At 46.2% G+C, this 16273-nt stretch overlaps 1 protein-coding gene across 1 annotated transcript; it reads right to left on the minus strand.

Moving 5' to 3' along the window:
* Nucleotides 1-507: 507 nt before the first annotated feature.
* On the minus strand, nt 508-15962 carry LOC137095676 (carcinoembryonic antigen-related cell adhesion molecule 6-like). Its single transcript, XM_067462452.1, has 6 exons — nt 15953-15962; nt 13336-13698; nt 9364-9639; nt 5230-5496; nt 3135-3242; nt 508-638 (listed from the first exon to the last, which is right to left on the minus strand). The coding sequence occupies exons 1-6, from the start codon at nt 15960-15962 to the stop codon at nt 508-510; spliced, it is 1155 nt and encodes a 384-aa protein (XP_067318553.1).
* Nucleotides 15963-16273: the final 311 nt, after the last annotated feature.

Consider the following 16273-nt stretch of genomic DNA (forward strand, 5'->3'; position numbering starts at 1 on the left):
CTCCTGATAGGCTCTGGCGCCCCGCGAAAGCCCTGTGATTGGCCCTGATGCATGGGGGACGGCCAAGCCTCCTCCCAGCTGTTTGCGAATCAGCCAATTCCTTTTGAGCTGGGCGGGAGGGTTGAGCGGGAATTTTGAAACTCACAACTCTGTATTTTCTATAAAAATGACCTTTACTTCTGTAACCACATGCTCTGCTTGGCGAATGATTGCCGTTCTGCATCCTTTTCAGCTGAATCGCTAATAAACCTTGGTGGCACTTCCTTCCACTTGGTGAGATCTTTTATTGGGAAAAATCAGGGACTGGGTGCTTCTCTCTGTCTTTCCAGAGTAACGAACTCTTTAAAGAGCTTGATTGGTCTCTGCCTCCTGGCCAAGACCCCTGAATTCCTGCTCTGTAACAAGATAGCCTCAACGGTCCCCTTGGCTTTGCAAGGGCTGAGTAGGCTAGGCCAGGATTTGGGGCTCCCTGATTTGTAGAGGCCCATACATTGAAATGAATGTAAATCATGAAAAGGAAGGAGAAGGAGCTGGGCTCACCTCAATTGTCCTCTGTCCTGGGCGAGAGACATTTTCATAGGCTGGAGGTCCAGACTGGATGGGGTCTGAGGTGGGTTTCTTTCTCTGAGGGCGGATCCCTGCAGGAAAGGAAAGAAAGCAAGGAATCAAAAGTTGGTAAGAATCCCTGATTTGGATTTGTCAGGCTACAGCTCCCATCATCCCCATCCATTGTCCATCCTGATGGCAATAAGGTCTTTATTTGGATGCTCTTTGGCACAAGGACGTTGTAACAGCAAAAGCCAGTCGGTGGAAATAGTGCTCTGTCCAGGCCTGGCTAACTTCTCATCCAAAACCTTCTATTTTATGCCAACTGTTACTCACATCAGAACTGTTCTTTGTCCCTTTGAGATACTTTATCCCTTTTAGATAGTTCATAGTTGAAGAGGCTCCAACCCACTCCTTCCCCAACAGCCTCTCTTTCAACAATTCTGTGAGAGCCGTTCAGCAGTGGAACTCTCTGCCCTGGAGTGTGGTGGAGGCTCCTTCTTTGGAAGCTTTTAAACAGAGGCTGGATGGTCATCTGTCAGGAGAGATTTGAATGCAATATTCCTGCTTCTTGGCAGAATGAGGTTGGACTGGATGGCCCATGAGGTCTCTTTCAACTCTAGGATTCTAGGATTCTATGATTCTAATTCTTCCCCTTTGTCCTTCCAGCCTTCCTCCACAGTTCTCCCATCATCCTCCCAGCCATTTTCAGCATTTCCCCTTATCAAGACCACCCATCCTGGCTTCCCTATCCTAATGTCATGTATTATGTTCTGCAGTTGATGGTGGTTGGTGATGGAAGGGTTAATGTAAGTCTTAGTTCTAAAGGGTTGAGTAATCCGTAGGTAAGAGTTCATGTGTGAAAGCTATTAATGAAATGGCAGGGAGAAGGTTTCAGGAAAAGAGACAAAGAGAGGTCCAGAGGTCTCAAAAGTACGGATTTTATTTCCAGCTGGGGCCCTGGAGTGGACTATGTCCAAAAGCATCCAGGAAAATCTGAGAGCCCAGATATATGCACTGACTATGCCTTTTATAGACTCCAAATTCAGGCAAACAAAGAACATGGAATGTATAGATAACAAGCCCCCTCTTCAGCCCCTCTCTTGCTGTGCCTGGACAGCAGCTTGGGTTTCTTATAAAGAGAGAACTTGATTTTTCTATACATTTCAGTGCTTATAAAGTACATATAATCAATATATTAAAAAATGCTCTGTGCGTAATGAGTTCCTTAAAAACAAAAGAACCAATGAACGAAATCACACCAAATTTGGCAACAAAATGTCTCACAACACAAGGAGTGACCATCACACAAAACATTATGATTTTGTCATTTGGGAGTTGTAGTTGCTGGAATTTATAGTTCACTTATAATCAAAGGGTATTTTGAACTCCACCAACGATGGAATTGAACCAAACTTGGCACACAGGACTCTGGAAGGGTTTGGTGGCATTGACCTTGAGTTTTGGAGTTGTAGTTCAGCTACATCTAGAGAGCACTGTGGACTCAAAAAATGATGGATCTGGACCAAACTTGGCACAAATACTCAATATGCCCAAATATAAACACAGATGGAGTTTGGGGAAAATAGACGTTTGGGAGTTGTAGTCACTGGGATTTATAGTTCACCTACAATCAAGGAGCATTCTGAACCCCACCAACAACAGAATTGGGGCAAACTTCCCACACAGAACCCCCATGACTTTCCAAGTTGAGAAATACTGCCTTAAGGCCATCCAGTCCAACTCCCTTCATCAGGACAAAAAAATAAATAATCAAAGCCCTCCTGACAAAGTGCCATCCAACCATTCACACACACAATACTGTTTACCCACAAGTATAAAGACATTACATATATTAGAAACCAATACTTCCTCATTATTTTATTTTCCAGATCACCAGACTGGGCCACAGCAATGCGTGGCAGGGGACTGCTAGTTTATACATAAATAAATATCTATTTTTCCAATATCTCCTCATCATGAAGGGTGGAGGTATGCAAGAGATAGGCTGCAGCTGGGTGTTTCTGGTTATAAGGAGCTAGCCTTGGAACTGATCTCTGGGAGAAAAGTATTTGTCTTATTTTGGTGGTAGATGCTGCTGGTTTTCCCCCAGGTTTGTGGATTTTTGGTATTCTGACCTGTCTCCTGAACCCTGGAACCTTGAATCTTTGGACTGGCTTTGGACTACGATATAGCCATTGATCCCTGGACTTCGCTCAATGAACTTTTGGCATTTGACCACTGGACTGGACCCTTTGACTACGGTGTAGTGTTTACTATCAGTTTTCGTTTTGTATTCTGTGGCTGAGTGCTATCTTTATGTTTTATATTTTGGACTATTAAACAGCCAGAAAGTAAGTGCTATTTTAATTAAACTGCTTGATACAGACTGAGTATTTGTTTGGTTCATCTCTACCTGAATAAGGCAGAGCCCTGACATTGGGACACCTGCCCAGGCTGTCCCTACCAAATCGTCTTTCAAATATTATCCTCCATGGATACGTAGCTTTTGGTATAGTTGTATGTCTCCCCCCTCTCTCCCAGATTGGTAAGGAAACAGGAATTCTGGGAAGTTCCCGAAGTCTTACTGAGAAAGAAATAAAGCAGGCCTCCAACCAGGCCCAATCCCAATGCCAAGCTTGCAATCACGATCCCAGCAATGGCTCCAGGTCCAAGTCCCAATCCTTCAAGAAGATCTGCCAAAAAAAACCCACATGTTTAATTCAGCAGGACTGTTGTGTTCAATAGAAAAGGAATACACTTGGGGTAATTTGCTAGCATCGTGGCTCCAGATGCTCAAGATGAGATTTTCCAACCTTGTCACAATCCATTTTGTCTGGATTGCAACACGTCACATCAAAAAGAAGGGAGAAGATTGCAAAGTGTTGCACTTCAAAAAGAAGAGGGGGAACGTTTCTCTGTGAAAAGAAGGGAGAAACCTACCGCAAATGGGTCCAGCCCTATTCCCACCCCTCCAGAAATCAGCCATTGGGTTTGAATGTCATTCCAATGTCTCCAACGTGGATGCCATATATGACTACAGCAACAAAACTGCCGTAGGCATCAAGATTAAGATTACCTTCCACGATGGAACGGATCGAGTGAGCCTAAGGGCTGAGAACAGCAATATACAAATAAAGTAAATAAATAATAAATAAATAAATAAAATGGGTCCAGCCCTATTCCCACCCCTCCAGAAATCAGCCATTGGGTTTCAATGGCATTCCAATGTCTGCAACCTGGATGCCATGTGTGTTGGTACCAGAAGCTCAAATTTCCTTTCTTTGCATGGTTAATTGCTTGTGCTTGATTTGGCCATGCCTTTTGCAGCTGGGTGGTTCCTTTTAGGCTGCAGTTATGGGGCCTGCCACCTGCCTATCATCATGATGTTCTTTAGTTCTGCCCCTTTCCCCAGGGTTCAGGAAGGAAAAGGAGCCATTTTAGCTCAGTCTTATAGTTGAAAGCTTAGCTACAGAACGTGAATCAGCTTCACCTGTAGAGAAGCTTCGTTTCTTACTAAATTCCAGGGAGAAACGGTTCCAAAGGACTCCAGCTGGAGAATCTACACAGAGACTTTGGCTTGGTAAGGACCTCTCGTGGCAGCCATAACGCAAATTGGAACCAGGTGTAGGGCCCCATGCCAGCAAAGCCTAAATACAGATTGCCCAAGGAGGGGTTAAAAACGATTTTCCTCTTAAAGAAAAGAAACAGTTAAAGAAACAGTTCACGAAGCCAGTTGCCTGTCCCTTGTGGACATGATTAAGAAAGCCACCAGTTGATTCAAAGCCTTTAAGTATTTGTTTGACTTGTTGAAGATCTGAGAAGTATTTGATTGTTTTGTTGAATACTAGGGCTGGGCGGTTTCGTTTCGTTAATTCGTAATTCGTTAATAATTCGTTAATTTTTTCAATTACAAAACGATAACGAACCATTCTGGAGCAATTATTAAAAAAAACGAATTTTCAAAAACGTTTTGTAAATGCTTCGTATTTCGATATTGTATTCGTTTCGTTATTGTTTTGAGGTCGTTTCGTTATTATTTCCGCATGTCTGGGCCAGTTTTATGGTTTAATTAGTGAAAAAAAATTATAATATCACACCAAGTCAACAACAGAGGGAGAGGGAAGCTTCAGAAGTTTTTGGAGGTTTTTTAGCATATTTCGCGGTCGCGTCCGCCATTAACGAATCGATTTGTTATTGTTTCGGAAATCGATTCGTTAATTTTTTACCATTTACGAAATTTCGTAAATATCGAACTTTTTAAAAGGAAAATTTTGTAATTATTTTAAATATCGAAACAAAAAAAAAACCCCCAAATACAAATCGATTTTAGAAACAAATTTTTCCGTTGTTACCCAGGCCTATTGAATACCTAAGCAATAACAAAGGACTTTGTTGAACTTTTCAAGCTTCTAAAGACTTTTATATTGGAAAATCCTTACAGCCTCTCAGCTGAGGCACCCGGCTTCCCACTGGGCACAAACAGCACGTCCTGTTCAAAAGCCAATTGCTATAGGCCCAGTGCATGACAGCACACCATGTATGACCACAGCAGCAAGACTGCCGTAGGCATCAAGATGGAAGGGTTTGAGATTACCTTCCATGATGGAACTGATAGAGTGAGCTGAAATGGACAAAGCATTTGGCCTAAGCCTTCACTGGTCACCAGTTTTGGACACTCACCCTTTTGCAATTTTATGGTGATGGTGGCACTGCCCGTCTTGTTGGTTCTCTTGTTGGAAGCCTGGCACGTGTAATTTCCTGCGTCTTCCCAGGTCGCTGGGCCAATGCTGTAGCTCCATTTGGTCACATTCATAATACTATAATTGAAAAACCACTGAAACTGTGCTGGAGGGTTGGAGTCAGCAATGCACGAAAGTGTCAGATGGGAACTGAGTCCCATTGTGACCTCTCCCAAATGCCCGTTGAAGTGAATGTCATCAGGTCCATCTGGAAAAGAAAAGGGAGAAGGATCAGATCACTGAGGTGGATTCGTTTTGAGAGAGAAGAGGACTTCAGATCAAATCAGGACCGTATCCACATTGAGAAGCCGTGCAAATGTAGTTCCTGGTGCTATTTAAAGCCAGATTAAAGAATTGCAACTTGCTCTTCTGGTTGAGCATTTGGCTGTTAGAATGCCAAGTATAGTTTGCACTTGGGTTGGAGTCCGCATTGCAGGAGAGACTGGGGATGGAGCCCATTGTGTATACTGGCTTATTGGGATGGATGCAGGAAAGGCAGGTCTTGGGCCATCCATGTTCAACACCTACACAAATGACCAGCCACTGCCAGAAGGGACAGAGAGTTTCATCTATGCTGATGATCGTGCCATTACCACTCAAGCAGGGAGCTTTGAGATGGTAGAACAGAAGCTCTCCGAAGCTCTAGGTGCCCTTACTGCCTACTACAGGGAAAACCAGCTGATCCCTAACCCATCTAAAACACAGACATGTGCCTTTCACCTTAAGAACAGACAAGCATCCCGAGCTCTGAGGATTATTACCTGGGAAGGAATCACACTGGAGCATTGCAGCGCACCCAAATACCTAGGAGTCACTCTGGACTGTTCTCTGACCTACAAGAAGCACTGCCTGAATATCAAACAAAAAGTGGGTGCTAGAAACAATATCATACGAAAGGTGACTGGCACAACCTGGGGATCACAACCAGACACAGTGAAGACATCTGCCCTTGCACTATGCTCCTCTGCTGCTGAGTATGCATGCCCAGTGTGGAACACATCTCACCATGCTAAAACAGTGGATGGGGCTCTTAATGAGACATGCGCTCTACACCACTGGAGAGATTACACTGCTTAGCCGGTATTGCACCACCTGACATCCACCGGGAAGTAGCAGCCAAGAGTGAAAGGCCCAAGGCAGAGACATCTCCAGCTCATCCCCTGTTTGGGTATCAGCCAGCACGTCAACAACTTAAATCAAGAAATAGTTTTCTAAGATCTACAGAGACACTCGCTGGAACACCTCAGCAAGCGAGAGTCCAAAAGTGGCAGGCTCAAAGCCAGCACCTCAATCCGTGGGTGATACCAGATGAGAGACTCCCCCCTGGGCACACAGAAGACTGGGCAACTTGGAAGGCGCTGAACAGACTGCGCTCTGACACCACGAGATGCAGAGCCAATCTTAAGAAATGGGGCTACAGGGTGGAATCCTCGGCATGTGAGTGTGGAGAAGAGCACACCACTGACCACCTGCTGCAATGCACCCTGAGCCCTGCCACATGATGCACCATGGAGGACCTTCTTGCGGCAACACCAGAGGCACGCCAAGGGGCCAGAGATTGGTCAAAGGACATTTAATCAGCTACCAAGTTTGCAAAATTTGTTTTTTTTTAATCTGTTTGTTTATTTTGTTCTGTTAGAAATGTAATACAATGTTCTGGTTGCGGATGACACGATAAATAAAAAATATAAGGTCTTGGGCCTTGGAAAGACTCAAATGATCAAGGGTCTGGAGAACAAGCCCTATGAGGAGCAGCTTCATGGCCTGGGCATGTTTAGCCTGAAACCTGAGAGGAGACATGATCTCCATGTATAAATATGTGAGAGGAAGCCACAAGGAGGAGGAGGGAGCAAGCTTCTTTTCTGCTTCCCTGGAGACTGGGACGCAGTGGAGCCATGGCTTCAAACTACAGGAGAGGAGATTCCACCAGCACATGATGAAGATCTTACTGACTATGAGAGCCATTCAGCAGTGGAACTCTCTGCCCCGGAGTGTGGTGGAGGGAGGCTCCTTCTTTGGAGGCTTTTAAACAGAGGCTGGATGGTCATCTGTCGGGGGTGCTTTGAATGCAATTTTCCTGCTTCTTGGCAGAATGGGGTTGGACTGGATGGCCCATGAGGTCTCTTCCAACTCTAGGATTCTAGGTGTCCACTGACCAAGCATGGAGCAGCCCTTTGGGGGGATTCAAAGGATCTTCTCCGTAAGTGCTTTACAAAGAATTAAAAGTGGAAGCTAATTCTTAAATGCATTTAAATCTCAGGGGCAAAGGAGACTTGCTATTTATTGATCATCTTTTATCATCTTTGTCTCCTGCTTTCTCTTTTCAATGAGACTCACGGCCTCCCAAAACGAAACTGTGGAGAGAAGCAAGGACAGTTCTCAGCAGCTGGAAATCCTTGGATTATACTTTCCTTTTGAACTAGAAGTTATTAGCTAGGTAGCACAATAGATAATGTCAGTGTTGGTGATGTCAAGCTGACCATTGCCTTACTTATAGTGATCCTATGAGAGGATTATCGCTCTTGAGCTTGTAATGAGCATTTGAACATCCCTGGCCATGAATGGAAAGGCTTACCATCACATGATGTCATTGAAAACCCATTTCCAACTCATTTTGAAGAAGCACTTTTCAACAAATATCAGAAACTTTGCTCCCAAATGTGACCAAGGCATGAATCAGCCTTTTTCTACCTATGGCAGTGATGGCCAACCCATGAGCCTTGGCCCACTGGCTGGCATATGTTCTGTATCGGAAACGAGTGCTGATGTGGTCTGTCCAATGCAATGTTCTGAATCAGCACCCCAAAAAACCCAACCAAATCTAAAGTAGGCCAAATCTAAAGTGGCCTTGGCCCACTGGTGTGCCGTAAGACCTAAAAAAGGTCCGCAAGAAGAAGAGAAGGAAGGAAGGAAGGAAGGAGATGCCAGCACTTTTGCGGTCTTTTCCCGGGTTAGAGCTGAGAGGACTCACCCAATGGCACACACGAGGGGATGAGAGAGGGAAAGAGACAGAGAGAAGGACAGAAGGAAAAAAGGCAGGCAGGCAGACCGACCGTTACACTCGCCAGTGCTTTCTCAGCCTTGGGAGGCTTTGCAGACCAGGGTGAAAGAATGAGAGTCCCCCCAAAGTAACCATCACCACCGCCACCGGCACCACCATCACCACCACCACCATCACCATCACCATCACCATCACCATCACCATCACCACCACCATCACCACCACCACCATCACCATCATCATCATCATCACCACCATCACCACCACCACCACCACCACCATCACCATCACCACCATCATCAACATCAACACCATCACCACCATCACCATCACCACCACCACCACCACCACCACCATCATCAACATCAACACCATCACCACCATCCCCACCATCACCATCACCACCACCACCACCACCACCACCATCACCACCACCATCACCACCATCACCACCATCACCACCATCACCACCATCACCACCACCACCACCACCACCAACATCAACACCATCACCACCACCACCATCACCATTATCTCCTATTGCCAAACACAAGAGTTGTAATTGGAAAGCAGCCCTTTCTAAGACCCTGTTTAGTCCCCCAAAGTAATTATTATTCTTAAAGCTGTTAACTGTTTCTTGGTATCTTTGTTTGTAGGCCTGTTCTTGGGGTTATTTTAGGGTGTTAATTCAGAAAATTGCATTGGATAGACCACATCAGCTCTAAATTATTAAATATGGTTTTCTGTGGGTGAGCAGATGGCGAGTACTGGATGGTGTATGTTCTGTATCAAAAACTAGAACTGATGTGGTCTGTCCAATGCAATGTTCTGAATCAACCGGCCCAAATAACCAAACCAAATCTAAAGTGGACTGATTTGTTACCCTTTTGGTACTAATGTTGGTGAGTGGTCCCTGGTCAAAAACAGGTTGGGAACCACTGACCTAAAGATTACCTTTCTTTTTAAAAAACCGGACTCTCTATGCCTTCTTTCAAAAGCTACCACCTTAACCCCTCCAGGCCCACATTTCCCATTCCCATTTCATTTTCCCTAAAAGTAGAAAACCAGACTTACAGAAAACTTCGAGTGTGTGGCTGTCTTTGCTACTAGAAACACTGTTGTTGACCAAGCAGGTGTAGACGCCCGAGTCTTCCCGGAGTGTCCTGTTGAACGTTAAGACGCTGCTATCGTTGCTCAAAGAGATGTGATCCTTGTTTCCCAAGATTTCGTCCCCTTTGAACCAGAAGAAGGAGACATCGCTGCCCTTTGCGGCACTGCAAGTCAGGGTCGTGGCGACACCTTCCAGGATCTCACTGGGAGTACTGGTGATGGAGACTCCGCTAACTGGTTCTGCGGAGAAAGAAAAAGGGGACGAAGTTGGGTAGGTACCTCTGTTCGCAAATAAAAGCACAAGATCTGCAAATGTATGGCTCTCATGCACCGAATATGCATGCTTAGAAAAACTGCCCAAAGTCAGGGAGGAAACAAAACATAGAATCATAGAATCATAGAATCAAAGAGTTGGAAGAAACCTCCTGGGCGATCATCCAGTCCAACCCCATTCTGCCAAGAAGCAGGAATATTGCATTCAAATCACCCCTGACAGATGGCCATCCAGCCTCTGCTTCAAAGCCTGCAAAGAAGGAGCCTCCACCACACTCCGGGGCAGAGAGTTCCACTGCTGAACGGCTCTCACAGTCAGGAAGTTCTTCCTAATGTTCAGATGGAATCTCCTCTCTTGTAGTTTGAAGCCATTGCTCCCTTGCGTCCTAGTCTCCAAGGAAGCAGAAAACAAGCTTGCTCCCTCCTCCCTGTGGCTTCCTCTCACATATTTATACATGGCTATCATATCTCCTCTCATGCCCATTAGACTTGAAAATCAAGTGCTATATTTGCAGGAAATCTTATGCGGGCAAATGAAAGATTATGCTGAGGTCAAAGCACTTAGTTGCCAAGCTGATCTTTCCTGGAACAGTTTGGATCTTATCAGAAACCACTGCTTCCTGGTCCCTTGTATCATCAGTTTCTTTTTCTTTCTCTCTTCCTCTCCCCACCCTTCTTGCAAAATTTGTAGAAAGGAGACCTGTATTTATTTATTTATCGTGTCATCAGCAACCAGACATTTGTATTACATTTTTAACAAAACAAATGAACAAACAGACAAAACACAAAGTTTGCAAGCTTGGTAGTTGATTAGATGTCCTTTGACCAGTATCTGGCCACTTGGAGTGCCTCTGGTGTTGCTGCAAGGAGGTCCTCCCTTGTGCATCATGTGGCTGGGCTCAGGTTGCATTGCAGCAGGTGGTCAGTGGTTTGCTCCTCTCCACACTCACATGTCGTGGACTCCACTTTGTGGCCCCATTTCTCAAGGTTGGCTCTGCATCTCGTGGTGCCAGAGCGCAGTCTGTTCAGCGTCTTCCAAGTCGCCCCATCTTCTGAGTGCCCAGGGGGGAGTCTCTCATTTGGTATCAGCCATGGGTTGAGGTTCTGGATTTGGGCCTGACACTTTTGGACTCTCGCTTTCTGGGGTGTTCCAGCAAGTGTCTCTGTAGATCTTAGAAAACTAGTTCTTGATTTAAGTCGTTGACATGCTGGCTGATACCCAAACAGGGGATGAGCTGGAGATGTCTCTGCCTTGGTCCTTTCACTATTGGCTGCTCCTTCCCGGTGGATGTCAGGTGGTGCAATACCGGCTAAGCAGTGTCATTTCTCCAGTGGTGTAGGGTGCAGACACCCCGTGATAATGCGTCATGTCTCATTAAGAGCCACATCTACTGTTTTAGTGTGGTGAGATGTGTTCCACACTGGGCATGCATACTCAGCAGCAGAGGAGCATAGCACAAGGGCAGATGTCTTCACTGTGTCTGGTTGTGATCCCCAGGTTGTGCCAGTCAGCTTTCGTGTGATATTGTTTCTAGCACCCACTTTTTGCTTGATGTTCAGGCAGTGCTTCTTGTAGGTCAGAGCATGGTCCAGAGTGACTCCCAGGTATTTGGGTGTGTTGCAATGCTCCAGTGGGATGCCTTCCCAGGTAATAATCCTCAGAGCTCGGGATGCTTGTCTGTTCTTAAGATGAAAGGCACATGTCTGTGTTTTAGATGGAATATCAAGCTGGTTTTCCCTGTAATAGGCAGTAAGAGCACCTAGAGCTTCGGAGAGCTTCTGTTCAATCGTCTCCAAGCTCCCTACATGAGCAGTGATGGCATGATCATCAGCATAGATGAAACTCTCTGTCCCTTCTGGCAGTGGCTGGTCATTTGTGTAGATGTTGAACATGGATGGAGCAAGCACGCTCCCCTGAGGCAGGCCGTTCTTCTGTTTCCACCATTTACTTCTCTGGCCCTGGAACTCAACAAAGAAGCTCCTGTTTTGTAGCAGGTTTCCTATGAGGCAGATGAGACGGTAGTCCTCAGGAGGAGGAGGTCTCCACTAATTGCACAGGAAATGTACTGTTTTCTCCCTCATTTGGGACATTTATTTGCCCTCTCTCTAGACCAGGGGTCCTCAAACTACAGCCCGCGGGCCACTTCCAGCCCGCCAAGGGCAATCATCTGGCCCGCAGAGGAGGAGGCCTCCCCCTCAGTGCTGCTCCTCTTGACTGGCTCACGCTACCCATCAGGCCCGATGGGCAGCATGAGCCAGGCAAGGGATGCTGCCCTGCATGGCCCATCCTCACACAAAGCTCCATGCCTGGCGAGTGGCTTCACACGAGGACAGGCTGCACGGTTCTTCTCCTCTCACCTGGCTCACACTACCCGTCACCCAATGGGCAGTGTGAGCCAGGCAAGGGAGGATGCCCTGCATGACCTATCTCCACACGAAGCCCCTTGCCAGTCCTGACCGGTGGTGAGATCCATGCAAGGGGCTTTACGCAAGGCCAGGCCGCACAATGCAGCTTTCATTGCTTGCCAGCCTTCCCAACGGATCCAGGCTCGGACCCCTTCAACCAATCACTGATATAAATTTTCTGTTTGTCGTGGGAGTTCTGTGTGCCATATTTGGTTCAATTCCATTATTGGTGGAGTTCAGAATGTATTGTCGAAGGCTTTCATGGCTGGAATCACTAGGTTCTTGTAGGTTTTTTCGGGCTATATGGCCATGTTCTAGAGGCATTTCTCCTGACGTTTCGCCTGCATCTATGGCAAGCATCCTCAGAGGTAGTGAGGTCTGTTGGAATTAGGACAATGGTTTTATATATCTGTGGAATGGCTGGGGTGGGGCAAGGAGCTCTTCTCTGCTGGAGCTAGGTGTGAATGTTTCAGCTGACCACCTTCATTAGCATTTGAAGGCTTGGCTGAGCCTGGGAAAATGTTCTGTTGAGAGGTGTTAAGATGTGCCTGGTTGTTTCCTCTCTGCTGTTTTGCTGTTGCAATTTTAGAGTTTTTTAATACTGGTAACCAGATTTTGTTCATTTTCATGGTCTCCTCCTTTCTGTTGAAAGTACACAGAAATGCTGGACCACTCCAACAACCACCATGTCGGGCTACACAGAGAAGCCATTGAAATCCACAAGCATGTGGACAATTTCAACAGAAAGGAGGAAACCATGAAAATGAACAAAATCTGGCTACCAGTATTAAAAAACTCTAAAATTACTACAGCAAAACAGCAGAGAGGAAACAACCAGGCACATCTTAACACCTCCTAGCAAGAGATTTTCCCAGGCTCAGCCAGGCCTTCAAATGCTAATGAAGGTGATCAGCTGAAACATGAAAGGCACTGCAGAGGACTTCAACCAGAGAAGTCAGCCATAGCAGAACACCTGATGGACCAGCCTGGACACAGCATATTATTGGAGAACACAGAAGTGCTGGACCACACCAACAACCACCATGTCAGACTACACAGAGAAGCCATTGAAATCCACAAGAAGCAGGTGGACAATTTCCACAAAAAGGAGGAAACTATGAAAATGAAAAAAATCTAGCTACCAATATTTTGGGAGGAAATGCATTTTGGGAGAGGAAGGGACTCCTTTCACTTCTCCATCTCCACATCCAGGGAGGAAGGCTGCAGGAAGAAAGGAAGGACGCATGAAGAACATACCCGAGACGAGGAGTTCCACTTCTCCTTTTATGGTTTCGTTCGCACTCTCTGCTAAGAACCTATAGGTTCCAGAGAAGCTTCCTGGTAAATTCATCACACGAAGGGAGCACTTGAAGTCCAAAGACTCTTGCCCAGTGTACTTCGCTCCTGCTTTCTGTGTAGATGGAAAGATGTAGATCAGGATGGTGTTTGCAGGAGCATCTTCCCCTCGGGACCAACAGCAGGTAGTAGGGTTTGCAGGGATGCGTGCAGGAGTGAGGCGGACGTCTCCTCCTTCCTTCGGCTTTGATGGGTCCACCGAGATTGTGGTTGTCGTCCCACTTTGGGCTCCGGTCAACAAGAAGCACCAACTTAGGACAGAGACTGTAGTGAGAAAACAAGAGAGGGAGAAGGGTCAAAACATGAATTCAACGCAAAAAGGCCATGGACCCCAGCAAATGTGGCCACCATCTCAAATTTACCATATATACTTGAGTATAAGCCGACCCAAATATAAGGCACCACAAAAAACTGGGAATATGTATTGACTTGAGTATAAGCCAAGGGTGGGAAATGCAGCAGCTGCGGGTAAATTTCAAAATAAAAATAGCTACCTATTTATTTATTTGTTGTGTCAGGGCAACCAGACCATTGTATTACATTTCTAACAGAACAAAACAAACAGACAAAACACAAAGTTTACAAGCATGGTAGTTGATTAAATGTCCTTTGACCAGTCTCTGGCCACTTGGAGGGACTCTGGTGTTACTATAAGAAGGTCCTCCCTGGTGCATGTGGCGGGGCTCAGGTTGCATTGCAGCAGGTGGTCAGTGGTTTGCTCTTCTCCACACTCACATGTTGTGGACTCCACTTTGTGGCCCCATTTCTTGAGGTTGGCTCTGCACCTTGTGGGGCCAGAGCAGAGTCTGTTCAGCGCCTTCCAAGTCACCCAGTCTTCTGTGTGCCCAGCAGGGAGTCTCTCCTTTGATATCAGGTTCTGGGTTTGAGCCTGCCACTTTTGGACTCTCGCTTGCTGAGGTGTTCCAGCAAGTGTCTCTGTAGATCTTAGAAAACTATTTCTAGATTTAAGTCGTTGACGTGCTGGCTGATACCCAAACAGGGAATGAGCTGGAGATGTCTCTACCTTGGTCCTTTCACTATTGGCTGCTACTTCCCGGCGGATGTCAGGTGGTGCAATACCGGCTAAGCAGTGTAGTTTCTCCAGTGGTGTAGGGCGCAGGCACCCCATGATAATGCGGCATGTCTCATTAAGAGCCACATCCACTGTTTGTGGTGAGATGTGTTCCACACTGGGCATGCATACTCAGCAGCAGAGTATCATAGTGCAAGGGCAGATGTCTTCACTGTGTCTGGTTGTGATCCCCAGGTTGTGCCAGTCAGCTTTCGTATGATATTGTTTCTAGCACCCACTTTTCCCTCGGTGTTCAGGCAGTGCTTCTTGTAGGTCAGAGCACGGTCCAGAGTGACTCCCAGGGATTTGGGTGACCTGCAATGCTCCCGTGGGATTCCTTCCCAGGTAATCCTCAGAGCTCGGGATGCTTGTCTGTTCTTCAGGTGAAAAGCACATGTCTGTGTTTTAGATGGATTAGGGATCAGCTGATTTTCGCTGTAATAGGCAGTCAGAGCACCTAAAGCTTCGGAGAGCTTCTGTTCAACCACCTCAAAGCTCCCTGCTTGAGCGGTGATGGCACGATCATCAGCATAGATGAAACTCTCTGTCCCTTCTGGCAGTGGCTGGTCATTTGTGTAGATGTTGAACATGGATGGAGCAAGCATGCTCCCCTGAGGCAGGCCGTTCTTCTGTTTCCGCCATCTGCTTCTCTGGCCCTGGAACTCAACAAAGAAGCTCCTGTTTCGTAGCAGATTTTTTAATGAAATGGGTGAGGTGCAGGCCCGTAGCCAGCATTTTGTTTCGGGGGGAGCTGAGTTTGATTCCGGGGGGCGGGGGGGCGGGGCTGAGTCTGAGTGAAAGAGGGTCTACCCTAGCAAACCTTTTGTATCGTTACCCCAATAACCCCATGCATATGGGATATTTATTTATTTATTTATTTATTTTGGGTGCTTCTACCCCGCCCTTCTCAACCCCCTAGGGTTACAAAAGGCACTATTCGATGCCCAACAATTCACAAAGTACAATATACAATTTACAATTTAACATCAACCATTATCACTAGTTTATTTCTCGTGTCAGGGCAGCCAGTCAACTATATTATATTACATTTCTAACAGAACAAAGCAAACAAACAGAGAAAATACAAAATCACTAGTTAAAACAATCACATCAATACAATAACAGTAATAAAATCATCCTGTGGTCAATGTTCGCCAATTTAGAATTCCATAATCCATATATTGAGTATGGTGATCAGATCATGATATGAATAAACATAACAGTTTAAATAATGTACCAGGAAGGCCTTCTCGCGGACCACCACGAGAATTTCGGGGTGGGGGGGTTGAAGCCCCCCAAGTCCCCCAAGCCCCCCCCCCCCCCAGCTACATGCCTGGTGAGGTGGTAGACCTTCGTGGTATTATACATTTTTTCTCAGGAGGAGGCGGTGGTTTACAGTATCATAAGCAGCTGACAGGTCTATGAAGGCCATGGACCCCAGCAAACGTGCCACCATCTCAAATTTATTTATTTACATTTATTTACAGTATTTCTATTCCTCCCTTCTCCTCACCCTGCAGAGGACTCAGGGCAGATTTCAACTCACAGCAATTCTGGCCATGAAAGCTTTCGACAATACATGGTGGGTATGTTGTAACTCAGCGTGTGCCTCATGTATCTACTAGTGCTAGTAGGAGGAAACGAGGCTTGGAAGAGGAAGACGCTCAGCAACAGCTGAAGCACATTAGGGACTTGTTCCTAGAGCCTACGGATGAGGAAGACTTTGAGGGGTTTACTCGTGAGGAAATGGAGGTGGAGGATTACCGT

This window comes from Anolis sagrei, chromosome Y (assembly GCF_037176765.1).
Source record: "Anolis sagrei isolate rAnoSag1 chromosome Y, rAnoSag1.mat, whole genome shotgun sequence".
NCBI lineage: Eukaryota > Metazoa > Chordata > Lepidosauria > Squamata > Dactyloidae > Anolis > Anolis sagrei.